Source organism: Heptranchias perlo, chromosome 26 (genome assembly GCF_035084215.1).
Source record: "Heptranchias perlo isolate sHepPer1 chromosome 26, sHepPer1.hap1, whole genome shotgun sequence".
Classification (NCBI taxonomy): domain Eukaryota; kingdom Metazoa; phylum Chordata; class Chondrichthyes; order Hexanchiformes; family Hexanchidae; genus Heptranchias; species Heptranchias perlo.
Genome location: NC_090350.1, coordinates 24,069,733 through 24,085,207, shown reverse-complemented (window position 1 = coordinate 24,085,207; position 15,475 = coordinate 24,069,733). Strand labels below are relative to the sequence as shown.

At 39.3% G+C, this 15,475-nt stretch overlaps 1 protein-coding gene across 2 annotated transcripts in view; it reads left to right on the top strand.

The window, feature by feature from the left end:
* Positions 1-15,475, top strand: part of LOC137342574 (claspin) — a 43,418-nt gene that overhangs the window by 9,312 nt on the left and 18,631 nt on the right. For both annotated transcript variants that reach the window (XM_068006544.1, XM_068006543.1), the window contains exons 4-12: positions 155-322; positions 1,402-1,482; positions 4,350-4,431; positions 7,752-7,860; positions 9,898-10,544; positions 11,687-11,878; positions 12,701-12,870; positions 13,405-13,495; positions 14,618-14,717. In XM_068006544.1, coding sequence (XP_067862645.1) covers positions 155-322; positions 1,402-1,482; positions 4,350-4,431; positions 7,752-7,860; positions 9,898-10,544; positions 11,687-11,878; positions 12,701-12,870; positions 13,405-13,495; positions 14,618-14,717 — 1,640 coding nt within the window. The remainder of the gene's footprint in view (positions 1-154; positions 323-1,401; positions 1,483-4,349; positions 4,432-7,751; positions 7,861-9,897; positions 10,545-11,686; positions 11,879-12,700; positions 12,871-13,404; positions 13,496-14,617; positions 14,718-15,475) is intronic.

Genomic DNA, 15,475 nt, shown 5'->3' with positions numbered 1-15,475 from the left:
GGGTGCCTTAAAACAGCTTAATCCTGAGCCAGTTAACATTTTAGATTTTTTTTTGAAGTCTTAATTACTCCAGCACTCTGAAGATAGGATGTAGTTGTAATTAGATTCATCACTTTTGTTAATTTCTCTGAACTTATTTAAATCTTCTGTTCAGGAAGCGGCTACAGAATTCAAGATAGCGGATGACAGTGGCTGTCTGCTAAACAACAGTGACCTGTTTGAGACTGAAATGGATGATGAAAATGCACACGTTGGAGAGGAAGAGGAGTTGTCGTTGGATGCTATACGAGCAGCGGTGAAAAAGAAAGCAAAGCAATCCAAAGTGAATACAACTTGAATCTTTTTTCTTTAAAATTGTGTTTTGTTCGTAACAGCTTAGAGTGTCCAATTTTTTAACCAATTTTGTATCATGGAAATATGGACAGGTAATGTAAGTCTCAGGCTACGGTGATTTATCCCAAATGGGCAGGAAAGAGATTCTGCGACGGTGCATCTGTTTGTCAACCTCAACTTTAAGGTGATGGAGAATCCAGCATATTTTAAATTTAGTAATCACCAAATCATGTGCGTGTAATATGCATGTCAGGTTAACTGGCTTTACGCAATACGTTTACCCAAACAGTAATATTTGGCTACTAGGAATCACTCAAAATATAAAATTCCAGCTATTCACAGTAGATAAAACTGTTCAAGATACAGGAGATTCTTCTATTTACATCAGTGCAATCATTAGCATTTTAAACCTGCAAGCCAAACTGCTGTTGCATTCAGGCATCTATTTTTGTCCTTTTTGAACAGCAGTCACCATCTGAACTTGAATTAAAATGAAATGCTAAAAACTCACACACTTGTAATGCCCATCTTACCCTCAAGTCAGTGTCCATAATGTGTACTTTCCAGCAGGACCCACTTGATAAAAATTGAAGTTCGGAACCCAGGCTGATTCTATGTTTGATGATCTCTTCTCTTTTAAACTCTTTTTCCCCCCCCCCCCCCCCCCCACAATATAAAATGTCACATGTATAATTGACTGACCAAGGAGCATGCACACGACCAAGAATGGACTTGAATTATGATTAAATGTGCAGATTCTATGTCTGTGTACACTGAAAAAGCACAAGACTGATTTTTTCCAAGGTTAATTTAGCTGTATCCTATTCTAAGAAAAGTGTGTTTGGGTTAATGTAGAAATATAGATTCAAATAGTTCGCCCTGTATTAAATTCCTTTCTTGTGTTCTTCCAATCCTGTTTCTTTAATTAAAATATTTCAAAGCAGCATTTAGACATTGGTGGAGCTTAATTACATTGAACTATTGTATATTTAATCATGTTGGAGTTTAATTTGCTTACTTGTACAATTGCTGCAGTTTTTCTCAGTTGCACTTTTTTTCTGGTTTTAGAGCGTGAAACCGGTTCCATCTGCTGACAGTCTCCAGGATTATGATTGCGAGGAGTCCTTGCTGCAGACAGATGAGAAAAAGGTGATATTGGCTAACAGTAGCATAATATTAAGTCTTAGTCACGTCACTGTTTAAAATGGTACAATTAAATATTGTATCCAATATGTCATTTTCTAGTAAAAGTCTCTTTCTCCAAAATTATACTCGTGGTCGAGTAACATTTTGGTTTCCACCTTGCGCTCTCCTTTTCTCGCAGTCATGCAAAAATACCAGATTCTAAGTTTGATAAACTTGTATTCTAAAATTCCTTTCAAAATAATTCCAGAAACTTGTTGAGGTTTTTATAAAAACCCATGTTTTCTCTCTAGCTTTACAGCAATTCCCCGAAGCAGATCTTGTCCATTACAATCCACAAGCTTTTTTTAAAAATCAATCTACCCCTAGTTGTTTTTTTGATCAAAACAATACCACTTACTCTACTTGCAGTAACCTGTTTACTGGATTAAACATAGTGCTGTGTTATGTTAAGTGCTCACCTTGAATTATTGATATTTTACAATTAAAATACATATAAGAAGCATAGACATTTGGTAAACTACTAGCAAATACAATATGAAGTATAACTCCAATGAGGTAAGTCTGTAATGCCTTAATTAACTTTTTTATTTAAAAAAAAACCTGAAGAAATAAATCTTATGGGCTTTAGAAAACCAGGCCCTGGCTGTTGGTGTAGCAAATGCAGTATTTTCATCATGTACTTTTTGGCATAACAACTAACTACAGGTGTATAATATCCAGATGGAGCTCAATTGGATTCTCCTAATCCAGTCTGTAGCAAAACTACATCTGTGACTGCTCGGATTTGCTCAATACTCTGTTATCCAGGCAATTGGAATTAACTATTGGCTTGTTCAGCTAGCAGGAAGTTCCTGAGATTTATATCAATGCAGCGTTTGCAGTTTAAATCAGTGAATCTTTTTGAGCCGGAACAGCACCCATCGTTTGGACTCTTTATTTTAAAACAAAAACAGCAGATTTCAAACACTTCAGGCAATTTTAGCTGGTAATAGCAATTTGCTGCATGTTGGAGAATATGGTTAGAACATACAGCAAGACATGTAATATGCAGAGAGGTGAGTCGTTCAGTGCATATATTATATAAGCAAAAGATACGCCATCTAGTATTGTCTGAGGGGCAATTAAATATAGCTTTCACTCTCTGAAGTTCAATAACCCAAGACTTTCTCTAGCCTGTCCGTCTCCACCAGCTGTATCAGCAAATAATATTAGCCTATTGAGGCCAACTAGTGTCATGATAGTTGACACTGCTGCATATGGCTATCAACCTGGATCTTCTCAATTCATACTTTGAAGCTATTTCATCTAACCCTAATCAGCGATATGCTGATTCGGGTTAGATGAAGTAGTGTGGGTGGAGGCTTCTGTGGAGCATAAACACCGGCATAGACCAGTTGGGCTGAATGGCCTGTTACTGTGCTGTAAATTCTATGCAAAAAATGTGGATACATGCTCAACCCAGATCCTAAGCCTACAGCAATGTAAGGTTCAGATCACCAGCCACATCTCAAATAGCTTAAAAAATATAGTTACGATTTGAAATGTATTGAAACTCTCTTTGTCACAATCACTAACACCAGTTTCTATGACTGGCTGCTGAAGCTACAGTTCCAATGCAGTTCAGCTGTTGGTTTGTTTCGGGCAGCTTCTGCAATTGTGGTGGTGCTGCACACCTGTCATTTCCACTTGTGTATATAGGAAGTGACTGATTTATGAAATGTACAAGGATCGTACTTGCCACATAACAATGGTTCAGTGCTGTTTGATTTGTCAGAGTTCTGGTGGTGCTTGACTACAATTAAGATACTCCTACCACTAATCAATCCACAAATATGCTGATCATTTCTTCAGTGTTCAGTTTCTATGCATTGTCAAAAATGTAACACTGCACATTAAAGTTCAATATTGCATATGACTGTCGAGTACCTTTTTTTAAATGTCAAAGCATGTCTTTCTTTCTCATAGACTTAACTGGACCAGCCACATAAATACTCTGGCTACAAGAGCAGGTCAGAGGCTGGGTATTCTGTGGCGAGTGACTCACCTCCTGACTCCCCAAAGCCTTTCCACCATCTACAAGGCACAAGTCAGGAGTGTGATGGAATACTCTCCACTTGCCTGGATGAGTGCAGCTCCAACAACACTCAAGAAGCTCGACACCATCCAGGGCAAAGCTTGATTGGCACCCTATCCACCACCCTAAACGTTTAAGCCCTTCACCAGTGGTGCACCGTGGCTGCAGTGTGTACCATCTACAGGATGCACTGCAGCAACTCGCCAAGGCTTTTTCAACTGCAGCTCCCAAACCCGCGACCTCTACCACCTAGAAGGACAAGGGCAGCAGGCACATGGGAACAACACCACCTGCACGTTCCCCTCCAAGTCACGCACCATCCCGACTTGGAAATATATCGCCGTTCCTTCATCGTCGCTGGGTCAAAATCCTGGAACTCCCTTCCTAACAGCACTGTGGGAGAACCTTCACCACCACGTACTCGAGGACAATTAGGGATGGGCAATAAATGCTGGCCTTGCCAGCAACGCCCACATCCCATGAACGAATTGAAAAAAAAAGTCAATTTTTCTTGTGCTTCCTTGATTCAAATGAAATGGCCAATCTATTTTTGTCTCAAAATACCAGCTGCGTATAGAAATAATCAGTTGTTGAGAACAAGGTTAAGGGATCACTGGAGGTATGCTGCACGATCCTTCTGGTGACCAAGAGGGTTAAGTACTGAGGAATACCTGAAAATAAGAAATTTTGATTTTTAAAAAAATCTTGTTTCATTTGTTTATTTGCAGGGTCTGAGTAGGTTACATATCTGTTTACTTGAGTTATACAACTTTTAATGCTTTCTGTTCTTCAAAAGGTACGTATAGAGAGGAAGGCAGCCAAACAGAGTAAGGAGGCAATGCGTCAGATCCACAGTGAAACTCAGCGATTGATGCGAGGTGAGGTTTAAAGAGTCTGAAGTTACTTGTACTTGTATTTGCGTTTCCTCTTGCTACTTCCTGCTCCTCTTCTAGCAACTAGATGGTACTGTGGTATATTTACAAAACCTCCCAGAGCCATTAAGTAGCATTGTTCAAACTTGTCTAATTGATTTGAGGAAATAAGTGTATTGAATATGGAAGTGCAGTTGATGTTGTGTATATGTGTTGCAGAAGGCATTGGATGAGGAGTGCTGATAAAATTTTAGGTATATGGTATTAAAAGGAGTGTGGCAGCATGGATAGGAAGGTGGTTAAAGGATAGAAAATAGTAATGGTTAATGTATGTTTTTCAAGCTGGAGGGATGTGAACAGTGGTATCCAGAGGTCAGCTTTTCTTGCTTTTTTTCCTCTCGCTCTTGATCTGAACCTTGGTCTTTGGATGCCATATCAAAATTGGCAGGCCATATCAAAATTGGCAGACAATACACAAATGTGGAGTGTGGTTAATTAAAGAGGACTGTAAGCAATTTCAGCACATAGTTTGTAGGTTGGGCAAATAAATATCAGATGAAGAAATGAGGTGATGCATAGAAGGAAGAATAAGTTGAAGCCCTGTACCCTATAGGGCAAAGTATTAAGAGGAGTAGAGAAGCAGAGACTTAAGGGTTCAGTTATACAAATCTTTAAAAGTGGAAGGACAAGTTGATTTTTTTTTGAGTATATAGGATCTTGGGTTTTATAAATAGGGGTGTAAAGTGTAAAAGCAGAGGTCATGCTAAATCTATAAAAATCCTTTGTGTGGGCCACAGTTACAATGTTATTTTGGGTGCCTTACTTTAGGAAGGATGTCAAGGTTGTGGAAATGGTGCCAAAAAGAAATTTACTAAGATGACACCAGAGATGAGTGGCTTTAGTATTGAGGAGAGAGCAGAGAAATGGGGTCTCTTTTAAGCAATGATGGTTAAGAGGAGCTCTGAGAGGTGTTCAAAACTGAAAGCTTGTGTCTCATTTTACATTATCAAAACCTATTTCCAATGGTCGTTGAGTTAGAAATTAGACTGCATAAGTTTAAGATAGTCATCAAAGTAACAAGGAAAGAGGTTTCGGAGATTTTTTTTTGTGCACAGGGTTGTTAGGACGTAGAGTACCCCACCAGAAACAGTAATGGAAGCAGAATCCATAATGGAAAAAACCATTTAAATATTTGAAGAATTTAAAAGGATATGGGGAATGGGAATGTGAATAGCTTTCAGAGAATCAACGCAGGCATAATGGACCAGTTGGCTTCTTCCTGTGCTGTAAAATTCAATGATTCTGGACAGCATTAATTATGCAATAGGTACATTGCAGCATTTTACTCCAGTGATGTGGGATTAGAGCTGTTCCAAGAGAGCTGGCAGTACTTCCACTATTCCACATTACAATGCTGTCACTATATTTTGGATCTAGATGAGTAATGCAACACCTTTTTTCTTTTTGGCTTTATCAGACTTGGACTTTATTACAACGGGTTTTCTGGTACTCATCCAGTGCCTAAAAATTAAGTCTTAGGAACATAGGAATTGCTAGATGAAAAAACACAAGTCCACGTAGTTCGACGTCTACCGTCCTGGTAGTCGTATGATGCAATAATAATGGAGTTGTGGCCTAATTGTAGCAATCAATCTCTCTCAATTAGTCCACAACAGACCCAGACATGACGCGAGGAAAACCCCCCAGAGGTGGAAAGCTTTGAGAACTATACATCTAAAGTCACCTGTTTCTCCCAAGCACGCTACACTTGCCATATGTCATGTCTCAAATTACTTTAATACTGTATCCCAAAATATTCTGGAAAAAAATCGATCTAATTTGCATTTGAATGAATTAGTACTATCTGCCTCTATCATCTCCCACGGGAGCCTGTTCTGTAGATCTACCACTTGCTTACTGAAACAATGGGCACAATTTTAAAAGTGAAAAACGGGTGGGTTGGGAGCGGGTGGGCATTCAAAATTGCAACCATTTCAGACCCACCTCCAACCCGTCCATTTCTGGTTTTCACCAGGGATGGATAAGAGGCAGGTGACCAACCTGCTCCCAGGAGGCGGGTCGGGCCTTAAAACCTTTCAATGAGTCTTTGGCCCTCCATTTTCCCACAGTTTCCAATTTCAACCCCAGGAGGCCAGGATTCTCAGGCCTTCTCTTTCAAGCCACGTGAAAGGAGGAGAGAAGGACTGAGACTAACAGGTAGGTGCCTTTTCTAGCACAGCTTGTGGGCCCAGAGGAGCAGGAGTGCTTCCCCCAGGCCCAACAAGTCCATCTGCAGCAACGCCCCCCCACCCCCCCACCACCACAAATAATCGCACATCCCCCCCCCCCCCACCCCACCACAAATAATCGCACATCCCACCCCACCACAAATAATCGCACATCCCCCACCCCCCCACCCCACCACAAATAATCGCACATCCACCCCCCCCCCCAATCTATGCAAACAAAGACTTACCTGAACACATCCTCTCCCTGGCTGGTCTCCCGTTCGACTGAGACCACTCGTACTTCCGGGTTTCCCGTCTGTAATTTGACCTGCCCTGCCCCGCCCTGGCTTGGAGTCAAAATCATGCCCAATGTTTCTGCAGATTAGTTATGAATTCAACCCCCTTCAGGCACATGCTTTGTCCACTGGTTCTGCCATTCTGGACAAGGTGAAACAGCTTATCGTGGTCTAAATTAGCTCGTTCCTTTTTAGAATCCTATCAACAGCAATCACATCACCACTCAACTGTCTCTTTTTCCAATGAGAACATGGCCAATTTAAATAATCGCTCCTCATAATCCAATCCCTCTGCTCCTCATTATTCTGGTTGTTCTCTTCGTAAGTTTTCTGTACTGAGGCAGCCAGAACTGTACACAGTATTGTAAGTGTGGCCACACCAATGATTTATGAAGTGGCAGGATTACATCGCTATTTCAGCTGTGTTGACATTTTAACACATCCCAACATCTAATTTACTTTAATCACTGACACCTAGCATTGCTGCAATAATTTAACAGAGATGGCAGCTATACTCTTGCTGATATTTTAATTGAATTTATTCCTAGCCGCCGAGAGATTTGCTCTGTAATCGTTTACAAGATGCAGCCTGTAAGTATCTATTTTAGGCAGCTGGAATGAAACTTTGTGTTCTCTTTGTCAATGTCTGAGACCAGCCATAATTTTTCACGAGACCATTGTCTTGCCCTGCAACGCAAGCTACAGCTTGTGACCTGGAATGCCAGTTGTTGAAAAGTTTGTAGCCCTGTGACAATACTAAGAACTACTGAATATTGGTAACATTGTCCACTTCTTTTCTCAGAGGCAAATTTATCTCTGCCGTATCATCTGCCACAGCCAAAAACCATTCACGATTTCTTCAAGAAACGACCAAGACCAGCTTGCCAAGGAAGTGCCATGTCCTTGCTCAAGTAAGATTGCATTTTTTTTAAGACACCTTTCTCCTGTATGATAGCTTGCACATGTAGAGTAAAACCCCTGCATCAGAAGTATCTCCTATTGCACTTGAGTAACAAACCATGTTTCCACATTTGCCATCTGATGATTTTTTTTTTAGTAGGGTAGTTGTCAAAATTATTGGTAGCTTTTGTGCTCTAGACTTGCACTGTCCAAAAAACTGTATTGAGCAAAGTTACTTACGATGCTTACAATTGCCAAAATGCAGATCTCCATTAGTTTGGTTCTCCAGAGTGGAAAGGGCAATAGGCTAATCCACTGTAGAGCTCATTTGTCTATTTAAAGACTGCTGGACTGGATAGACTCATTCCAGGCATTAATTTAAACTGATATCATTATAGTGAAATAATTACCATTCAATATGGTGAAATTCTACTGGGAAATGTTCAGTATCCTGAAACTAGTAGCTTATTCAAGAAGTGGAGAAAAACTTAATGCAGTAACTGTTTTCTACCCCTAGATGTCTTCATATGCTTTGCAAATGGTAAATAATTTTTATATTACATGTGGCAAAACATCGATATATCAGCAGACCGTACTTTATTCTGTTAAGCTATTTAATTTGAATTTCACATTTATTAGATGTACACTAAATTGCTGGTTAAGAGGAAGGAAGAAAGAACTAGTGTTTATATGGTCCCTTATTTCCTTAGGACATCTCAAAGTGTTTCATATCCAATTGATTACTTTTGAAGTGTAATCACCACTAAAATGTGCTGATTTCAATGCCATAGTCTCAGGAGTCTGTCATAATGGAGCCTTTGCTCAGTGACAGCATTCTCACCTGAGTCAAAAAGGTCATGGTGTTCAAGCCCCTCTCCAGACGCTTGAGCATATAAATCTGATCTGAGAGCATGCTACAGAGATGTCCTGTCTGCCTGCTGGGGCAGATGTAAAAGACCTCTTGGCACCATCCGAAGTTCTTTGTATGTTTGTGACATCTTGTGCACAAATTGGCTGCCACATTTCCCTGTCTTATAACAGTGACTGCACTTCAAAAGTACTTCATTGGTTGTGAAGGATGTGAAAGGTGCTGCATAAATGTAAGTTATTTCTTAATCGTCGGGTGGGGGCAGGGGGTATTTAATTGTAATTGGATGATAGCCAGCTGGTTGTTATGTCTCAGAATTCTCCAGGTGTCTCGGGTGGGAAAAAGCTGTGCTGACTAAAGGTAGACCGTGCCAGGAACCATTTCAAAGGGCCATGTTATCTATTTTTGCTCCTCAGTCAGCTAGATTTAAAATTTTCTCACTAGCGAAAAACAGGATAAACTCAGCATTCAACTTTTTCCATTTTTCAGATTCTGACCATTTCTCTTTTTCACCCCCTCCCAACCCCGCAAACCAAAATAAGCATGGGAATTTTTCACTTTTGTCTTCAGATAATATAGTTTGAAGTGTTGGTAATATCAAAAAAGACTTGTTGGTACTACACAACTACACAGTTGATGCACAGAAACATACACACAACTCACAAGAATCTTGTACAAATCCCACCTTTGGACCAAACCCCTCTCTAGGTCAAATCCCTAAAATAAATAATAACAGTTGCCCCTCAAAATTCTGGGATGCTGCTCCATTTTGCCCAGCACTGCAACAAAATATGCATTTCCCTTTTCTCCCATGTAGTGGATCAAAAATCTCCTTGTTGTGCATAATTTTAAAAATGTCCTATACTAAACAAGTAGCAATTAAATGCCATGTGTAAAGCTGTATACTGTACCCTAGATTCTACTCTGGAAGAACAGCTATAGAATTTTACTTATGTTTTACTCGTGGAGTAATTGCTTCATTTTTCTTCCAAAGGTATGCGGAGCATTATTAAAGTCCCAGAACTTGACCAACTTGTATTATAATATTCCAGTCATTAGCAAAAATATTCTTTGTAGATTAGTGCTTGATTTCAAAACTGTTCATGGTTAAAGTTGTTTCTATGACTGAGAAATGTTCATTTTTAATACAGTGGCTAAACAATGCACAACTTTCTTTCAGATCAGCTAAGTATCAACCATGCTTGCTGCAGGAAACCTCAGATTCCACAACAGAGATTGAAACATTAAATGCTAGCCCTCAAGGTGATGGGCTATTTGATCAGTTGGTTCCTAACAATGAAAACTCCACAACTGTAGAGATTCCAGAAATACAAGAACCCCATTTAAACAATTCAAATAATAAAGAAAATACTTATCCTAACCTACCTGGAAGTGAAATTCAGGTAGAAAAGAGTGAAGAGCCGGTTGAGACAATAGAACAGCCGGATTTTTCCACTGACCTGGTAAACAAAGAAAAAGACTATGTAAATCCTGAGCACAGCACGGAATCTGACCATTACTCTTTCTGTTTGGAATTAACTGAGGAAATGGAAACTGCTGGGTCAAGTGAAAAAGTAACAATTATGCCTGAGGATCCTTATGTTGAGCTTGATAAAATAATACCTGATGCTGTGGTGAAACTCTCCAGTGATCTACCTAGTGTTACAGAAGAAGAGGATCAACGGTTGGAGGCAGCTTCAATGGTCAACCAACGAAAATCCAAATTGGATAAATTACGGGAACTGGGTGTGGACCTAACGTTGAAACCTCGTCTTTGTGCTGATGAGGGTGCATTTGTAAACCTGGAGGAGCCCAAAGTAAACAAAGGTTATCTTTCTCAGCTGTTGTATTTACTAACTAGTGTTGATTTTAAGGCAACACAATTTTATCTTGAGGGTCACATCTTTGCAACGAAGAGTTTAACTTTTTGAAGCCTTTGTTGTTAGGTGAGCATAGTGCCACATAGAGACACTACAGAGTGATCGAATATAAATTTGTGCCTCTGAATTCCTCACCTGATGAATTCCTGATTGCAACTGACTACTGAATGGAGATCAACTACTTAACTCATAGGAGGGAAGCTAGATCAGAGAATCAGTTGCTCTTGGCCATTTTCAAGCACCCTTTTAGCTTGAGTAGTATTGGAGGGTTGAGAGCAGTTCTATCCTCTCGGGGAAAGTCTGTGGTGCCAAAAGATTACAAGGAAGTTCACAAAATTGTTTACATTATTTAGGAAAACCTAGGTTTATTGAATACTTAGTCAATGGTGTTTTTTTCAGGAATTGTTTGGTTGGACTGAACTAATCCAGGGCCATTCAAATGTGACTAGGGTGATTTGTAGGGAAGGATACCTAAAATGGAAGATTTTTATCATAGAAGGAGGCCATTCGGAGCCAAGGTGGGTAAATTGAGTTAACGTACAGATCAGTCGTGATCTAATGAATGGTGGATAGGCTCGAGGGGCTGAATGGCCTACTCCTGTTTCTATGTTCTGTTTTTATATGGGAGATGTATTCAGTATCAAATCCAAGAGCATAGAATGATACAGCACAGAAGGAGGTCGTTTGGCCCATCGTGCCTGTGCCAGCTCTTTGAAAGAGCTATCCAATTAGTCCCTTTCCCCTTCAAGTATTTATCCAATTCCCTTTTGAAAGGTTATTATTGAATCTGCTTCCACCACCCTTTCAGGCAGTGCATTCCAGATCATAACTCACTGCATTTAAAAAAAAAATTATTCTCATTCTGCCCCTTGTTCTTTTGCCAATTACCTTAAATCTATGTTGTTGACAATACCTGTCATCGTATGAAAGTTGATTTTATTGAAGCTTTATATTATAACTTGTACATGCATGTTGAGGGAGCAAACCTCTACTCAATGAAGTGAATTCAAAAGAGCTTGCCGTATGCTGTTAGTACAATTCCATATCCAATGCCCCTGTAAAGAAGGTGGCTTTTGTTTTTCTGTTCAGAGCTTCAAGCATTAAAGGAGCGTTTTCTGAAACATGGCATCAAGCCTGTTAAACAGAACCAAGAACGCCGTGTAGAGCTTAACATTATTCGGAAGACAACAACTGCTGATGGGAAGGAGGAACTGAAAGCAGATTCCGTAGCGGTGACCCTGGGCACGAAAGAAGTGGAGGAATTCAGACCGACAAAGCCGGGTAAGTGTTTTAACGAATGGAGGTAGACAGCCGTTGATCGATCTGCAGAAGTAATTTTCAGCCTGGAGATTTAGTCTAGATCTTGAACCATTACCAATCTCTCCTCTGGCCATAAGATATGTGCTCAATCTGCAAAATGGTAGCTGTAGATAAGTTCAGTAAAGCGTTTAAAATTAATGGCTTTCAGTGGCTAAATTATCACTAATCACTGCAGTGGAGTCCGTTTTTGATTAATTCTGAGGCATTCACATGTATTCTCATTCTCTGCACATCATAGTTGCTTGATTGTATTGCAGTCAGCAAAACTTCTCAATTTTATTGTAAATTTGAATGACTTTTAAGTTGACCCCACTGTTAGTTTTTAGTTCATAAATATGTTTCCAATCTGGTTGCAGGTCAAAACCGATTAGCTTGGTAGGATGAATAGCAGTTTAGGGAATGGGAAGAGAATGATGCATAGTATAAAAGAGCCAATAACAAGATTTGTTGGCAGTCTAAAATAGCTGAAAATATTTGTGGCAAAATTGAAGCGACATTGTGTGTGAAACGATATGTTGTACCTCTTGCACCAACAATATCTTGGACGAGTTAGTTTCCTCTAAGTCGAACTGTATGCAGGCAAAATAATCTTGTGCCTAGCAACTCTTCTGAATCTAGTTTCCATGGTCTAAGGGCCATAGAATTGTGAAGAACATGAAAAGATACTCCATTTGTAAACTGAGTTTTTTGGGACATGACAGTATTATTTTAGTTGTATATTGCAGTACATTTTAAAAATGATCTTTGCCTTTTACTGACTTATCTTTGTGCTGCATTCTACAGGTGAGAAACTACAAGTATTGAAAGCTAAACTCCAGGAAGCCATGAAATTGCGTCGGATAGAAGAGCGTCAGAAACGTCAAGCACTGTACAAACTCGATAATGAGCAGGGCTTTGAGGATGAAGAGGACGAGGAAGAAGAACTGACAGAGTCTGAGGACGAGGACCCTGAGGTATCGTCCTTAAAACGTTTTAACTTGACATTAGTTAAAGGAAAGCTGAGGTAGGAGGCTTGGTACTTCCTGTACAAAGTATATCCCCCATCTGTATTAAAATTGAACAAGATATCTCCTGCATGTTGAGCTTAACTTTTTTTCCCTGCCGCAGAGACCACCGTTGGAGGTCTCCACACTCATTCTGACCACTGCTGATGTACTTTGGGGGGGGGGTGGCGGGGAGAGGTTTGCATGCATCCGAGAGCAGCTCTTGATATAACTCTTCCTACCTCATCATCCTTCAGGCTTACCTGAACTGCTGGTTCATCTGAAAAGGAATGTAAATGCTCTGAATTGGTTGGACCAGATTAATACACTAAGCAGCTAAATGGAGGAAGTAAATTTTCTTGCAGTTGGAATGGGATTTTTACACAAATGAGAATATTTAATATCTTTGAATGCAATGCTTGGCTTATGGTGTGTTTATCTGAATTTGTCAAGCCCTGATTTATTTCATTTAGGTTGATTATAGTGCTGTTGCATTTGTCTTAGACTGTAGAATTCCTGCTTGGTGATGGGGAGGAGGCTGGGGTGGAAGCAGATGATGCAGACACTGACTCTCAATCTACTGATACAGCACAGAGTAAGTGAAACCTTATCAAAGGACACTTTACAAGTTGAATCCATTTTCTGAATTCGATCAATATGCTGTATAGAAAAGCAAGCTTGTGTATTGAAATGGCATTTTCTGATGTATAAAGATCGATTTTATTCAGAATACTATGAATTGGCTGACTTAGCCATATAGACCGAGAAGGTCCCACATATAATCCTGAGTCTGTGCCAAGTGTCACACTGCATAATCTGGCCACTGAGCTACGAGGGGGGAGGAGGACTTATCCATATCTGGCATTATAAATTCACAAAAAATAACTCTTATCAGACAGATTTATTACAACAGATGTGTACCATTTTAATGGGAAGGATGGTTCAACACTTAGTGGTGTTTCTGGTCTGGCCAGTTTTTAAATGTCCTGTGGTCCTGTTCTGTTCAGTTTTTCAGCCAAAAGATAATGAGTGGAAATGATCTTAACAGGGTTTTAGTTGGCTTTATTTTATCTGAAATATTGACTATCTATTTTGCAATAACATCTCGCGTGGTCAGTTTTTCAACCCTGTATAGCAATTTATGCAGACTTTGGCACTGCTAACACTTGCATCTGGTAGAGTGAGACAAACATTTAACTAGTGGGTGTGTAACTTGTTCAGTTTTGACTTAGACTTTTATGAAATAAGGATTTTTTTTAACAAGTAACTAATTGAAGCAGGATTTATTCAGGAAATGATGTTAAATCTTATTAAATGTACAGTAGAATCTCCATTATCCACCTTTGTAATTACCTGCCAGGTTTTTTACAGGACAAAGCTTTGAGACATCTCATTGACAGCTCGCTAAAGCCAATCTCTCTAAGCCATATAAATATCACAGCCCAAGAAAGATTCAATTTATCTTGTTAATTTATAAGTAAAAATGCACTCACTGCAAATTTTGATTATTACAAGATTGTGATTTTATATTCCAATAAATGGATTACCTCCAATTAATGATTTGCACATTTACAGAAAGTGATTAAACTTACTAAGCTCAGCTTTAAAAAGTATCTCCTATGCACCAGATCAGTTCTAGGCTACTTCTAATAGTAAGTTTTTTTATTATGTGTAAAATTACATATCACACTAACCGTCTGTTAATGCTTTATTTCAGATCACGACCAAGTAACCCAAAAGGAATCTACACCAAAACCTGTTGCCTTAGAATTTTTACAGTCCTTAAAATCTGGCACAGCTTCCTCTTTTAAAATGGGGTAATTTATAGATATTTTCAGCATGATTTATTCTGTGTAGCTATTTTTGGGGAAGCTTTTTACTTTAAAACAGTATCTGCTGTTTTCATCTGATGAGGATCCCAAGATTTAACTGCAGATATATTAAAGGATGTTGTGGTCTTGTGTTTTCATTGGGCAGTCAATTGTATCTTAAATGTTTCCTTTGCTATCAAGTATTTTTCCCTATCTGTGTCTTATCAACCAAATTTTTCTTTTACGTAGAAGTTTGGAATTGGCATTTCTTGACTCAACTTGGTGTCGTTTAGAGCTAGTCGGAAATAGATTATTTCTCTGCATTCATTTTACGTTTTTGCATACTTGTGAAAATGGATTGACTTATGTTCAGATGCATGCAAACTACACACCTGTAATTTAAATTGGTAGCTTAGATAGACGGTAACTATTTATTTGGATTGTGACTACATTTATAGCTAGTCTGATTCCTCCCCCAAGAATATCTTTGTGTGGACCAGTATAGTCATTGTAGCATGTTGGAGTATTCATGTGCTTTGCAGTGAGTAGTGGTTATAGTTGATTGTGAGTAATGGAGGAGGAGCCCTGAGATGCCAATCTCTACCCGGGGTCTCTTCAAATTTAATCACACTCGTGATGGTAATCAAAATTGTGAGAATTTGACCCTTGCCATGTTTGCACACTGTAGTGGCTTGGTAGTTTTGAAGCTGTGGAGTGGAATCGATTCTTAGTCGAAGAAAAGCTCCTTGATGTTTTTGGTGAGC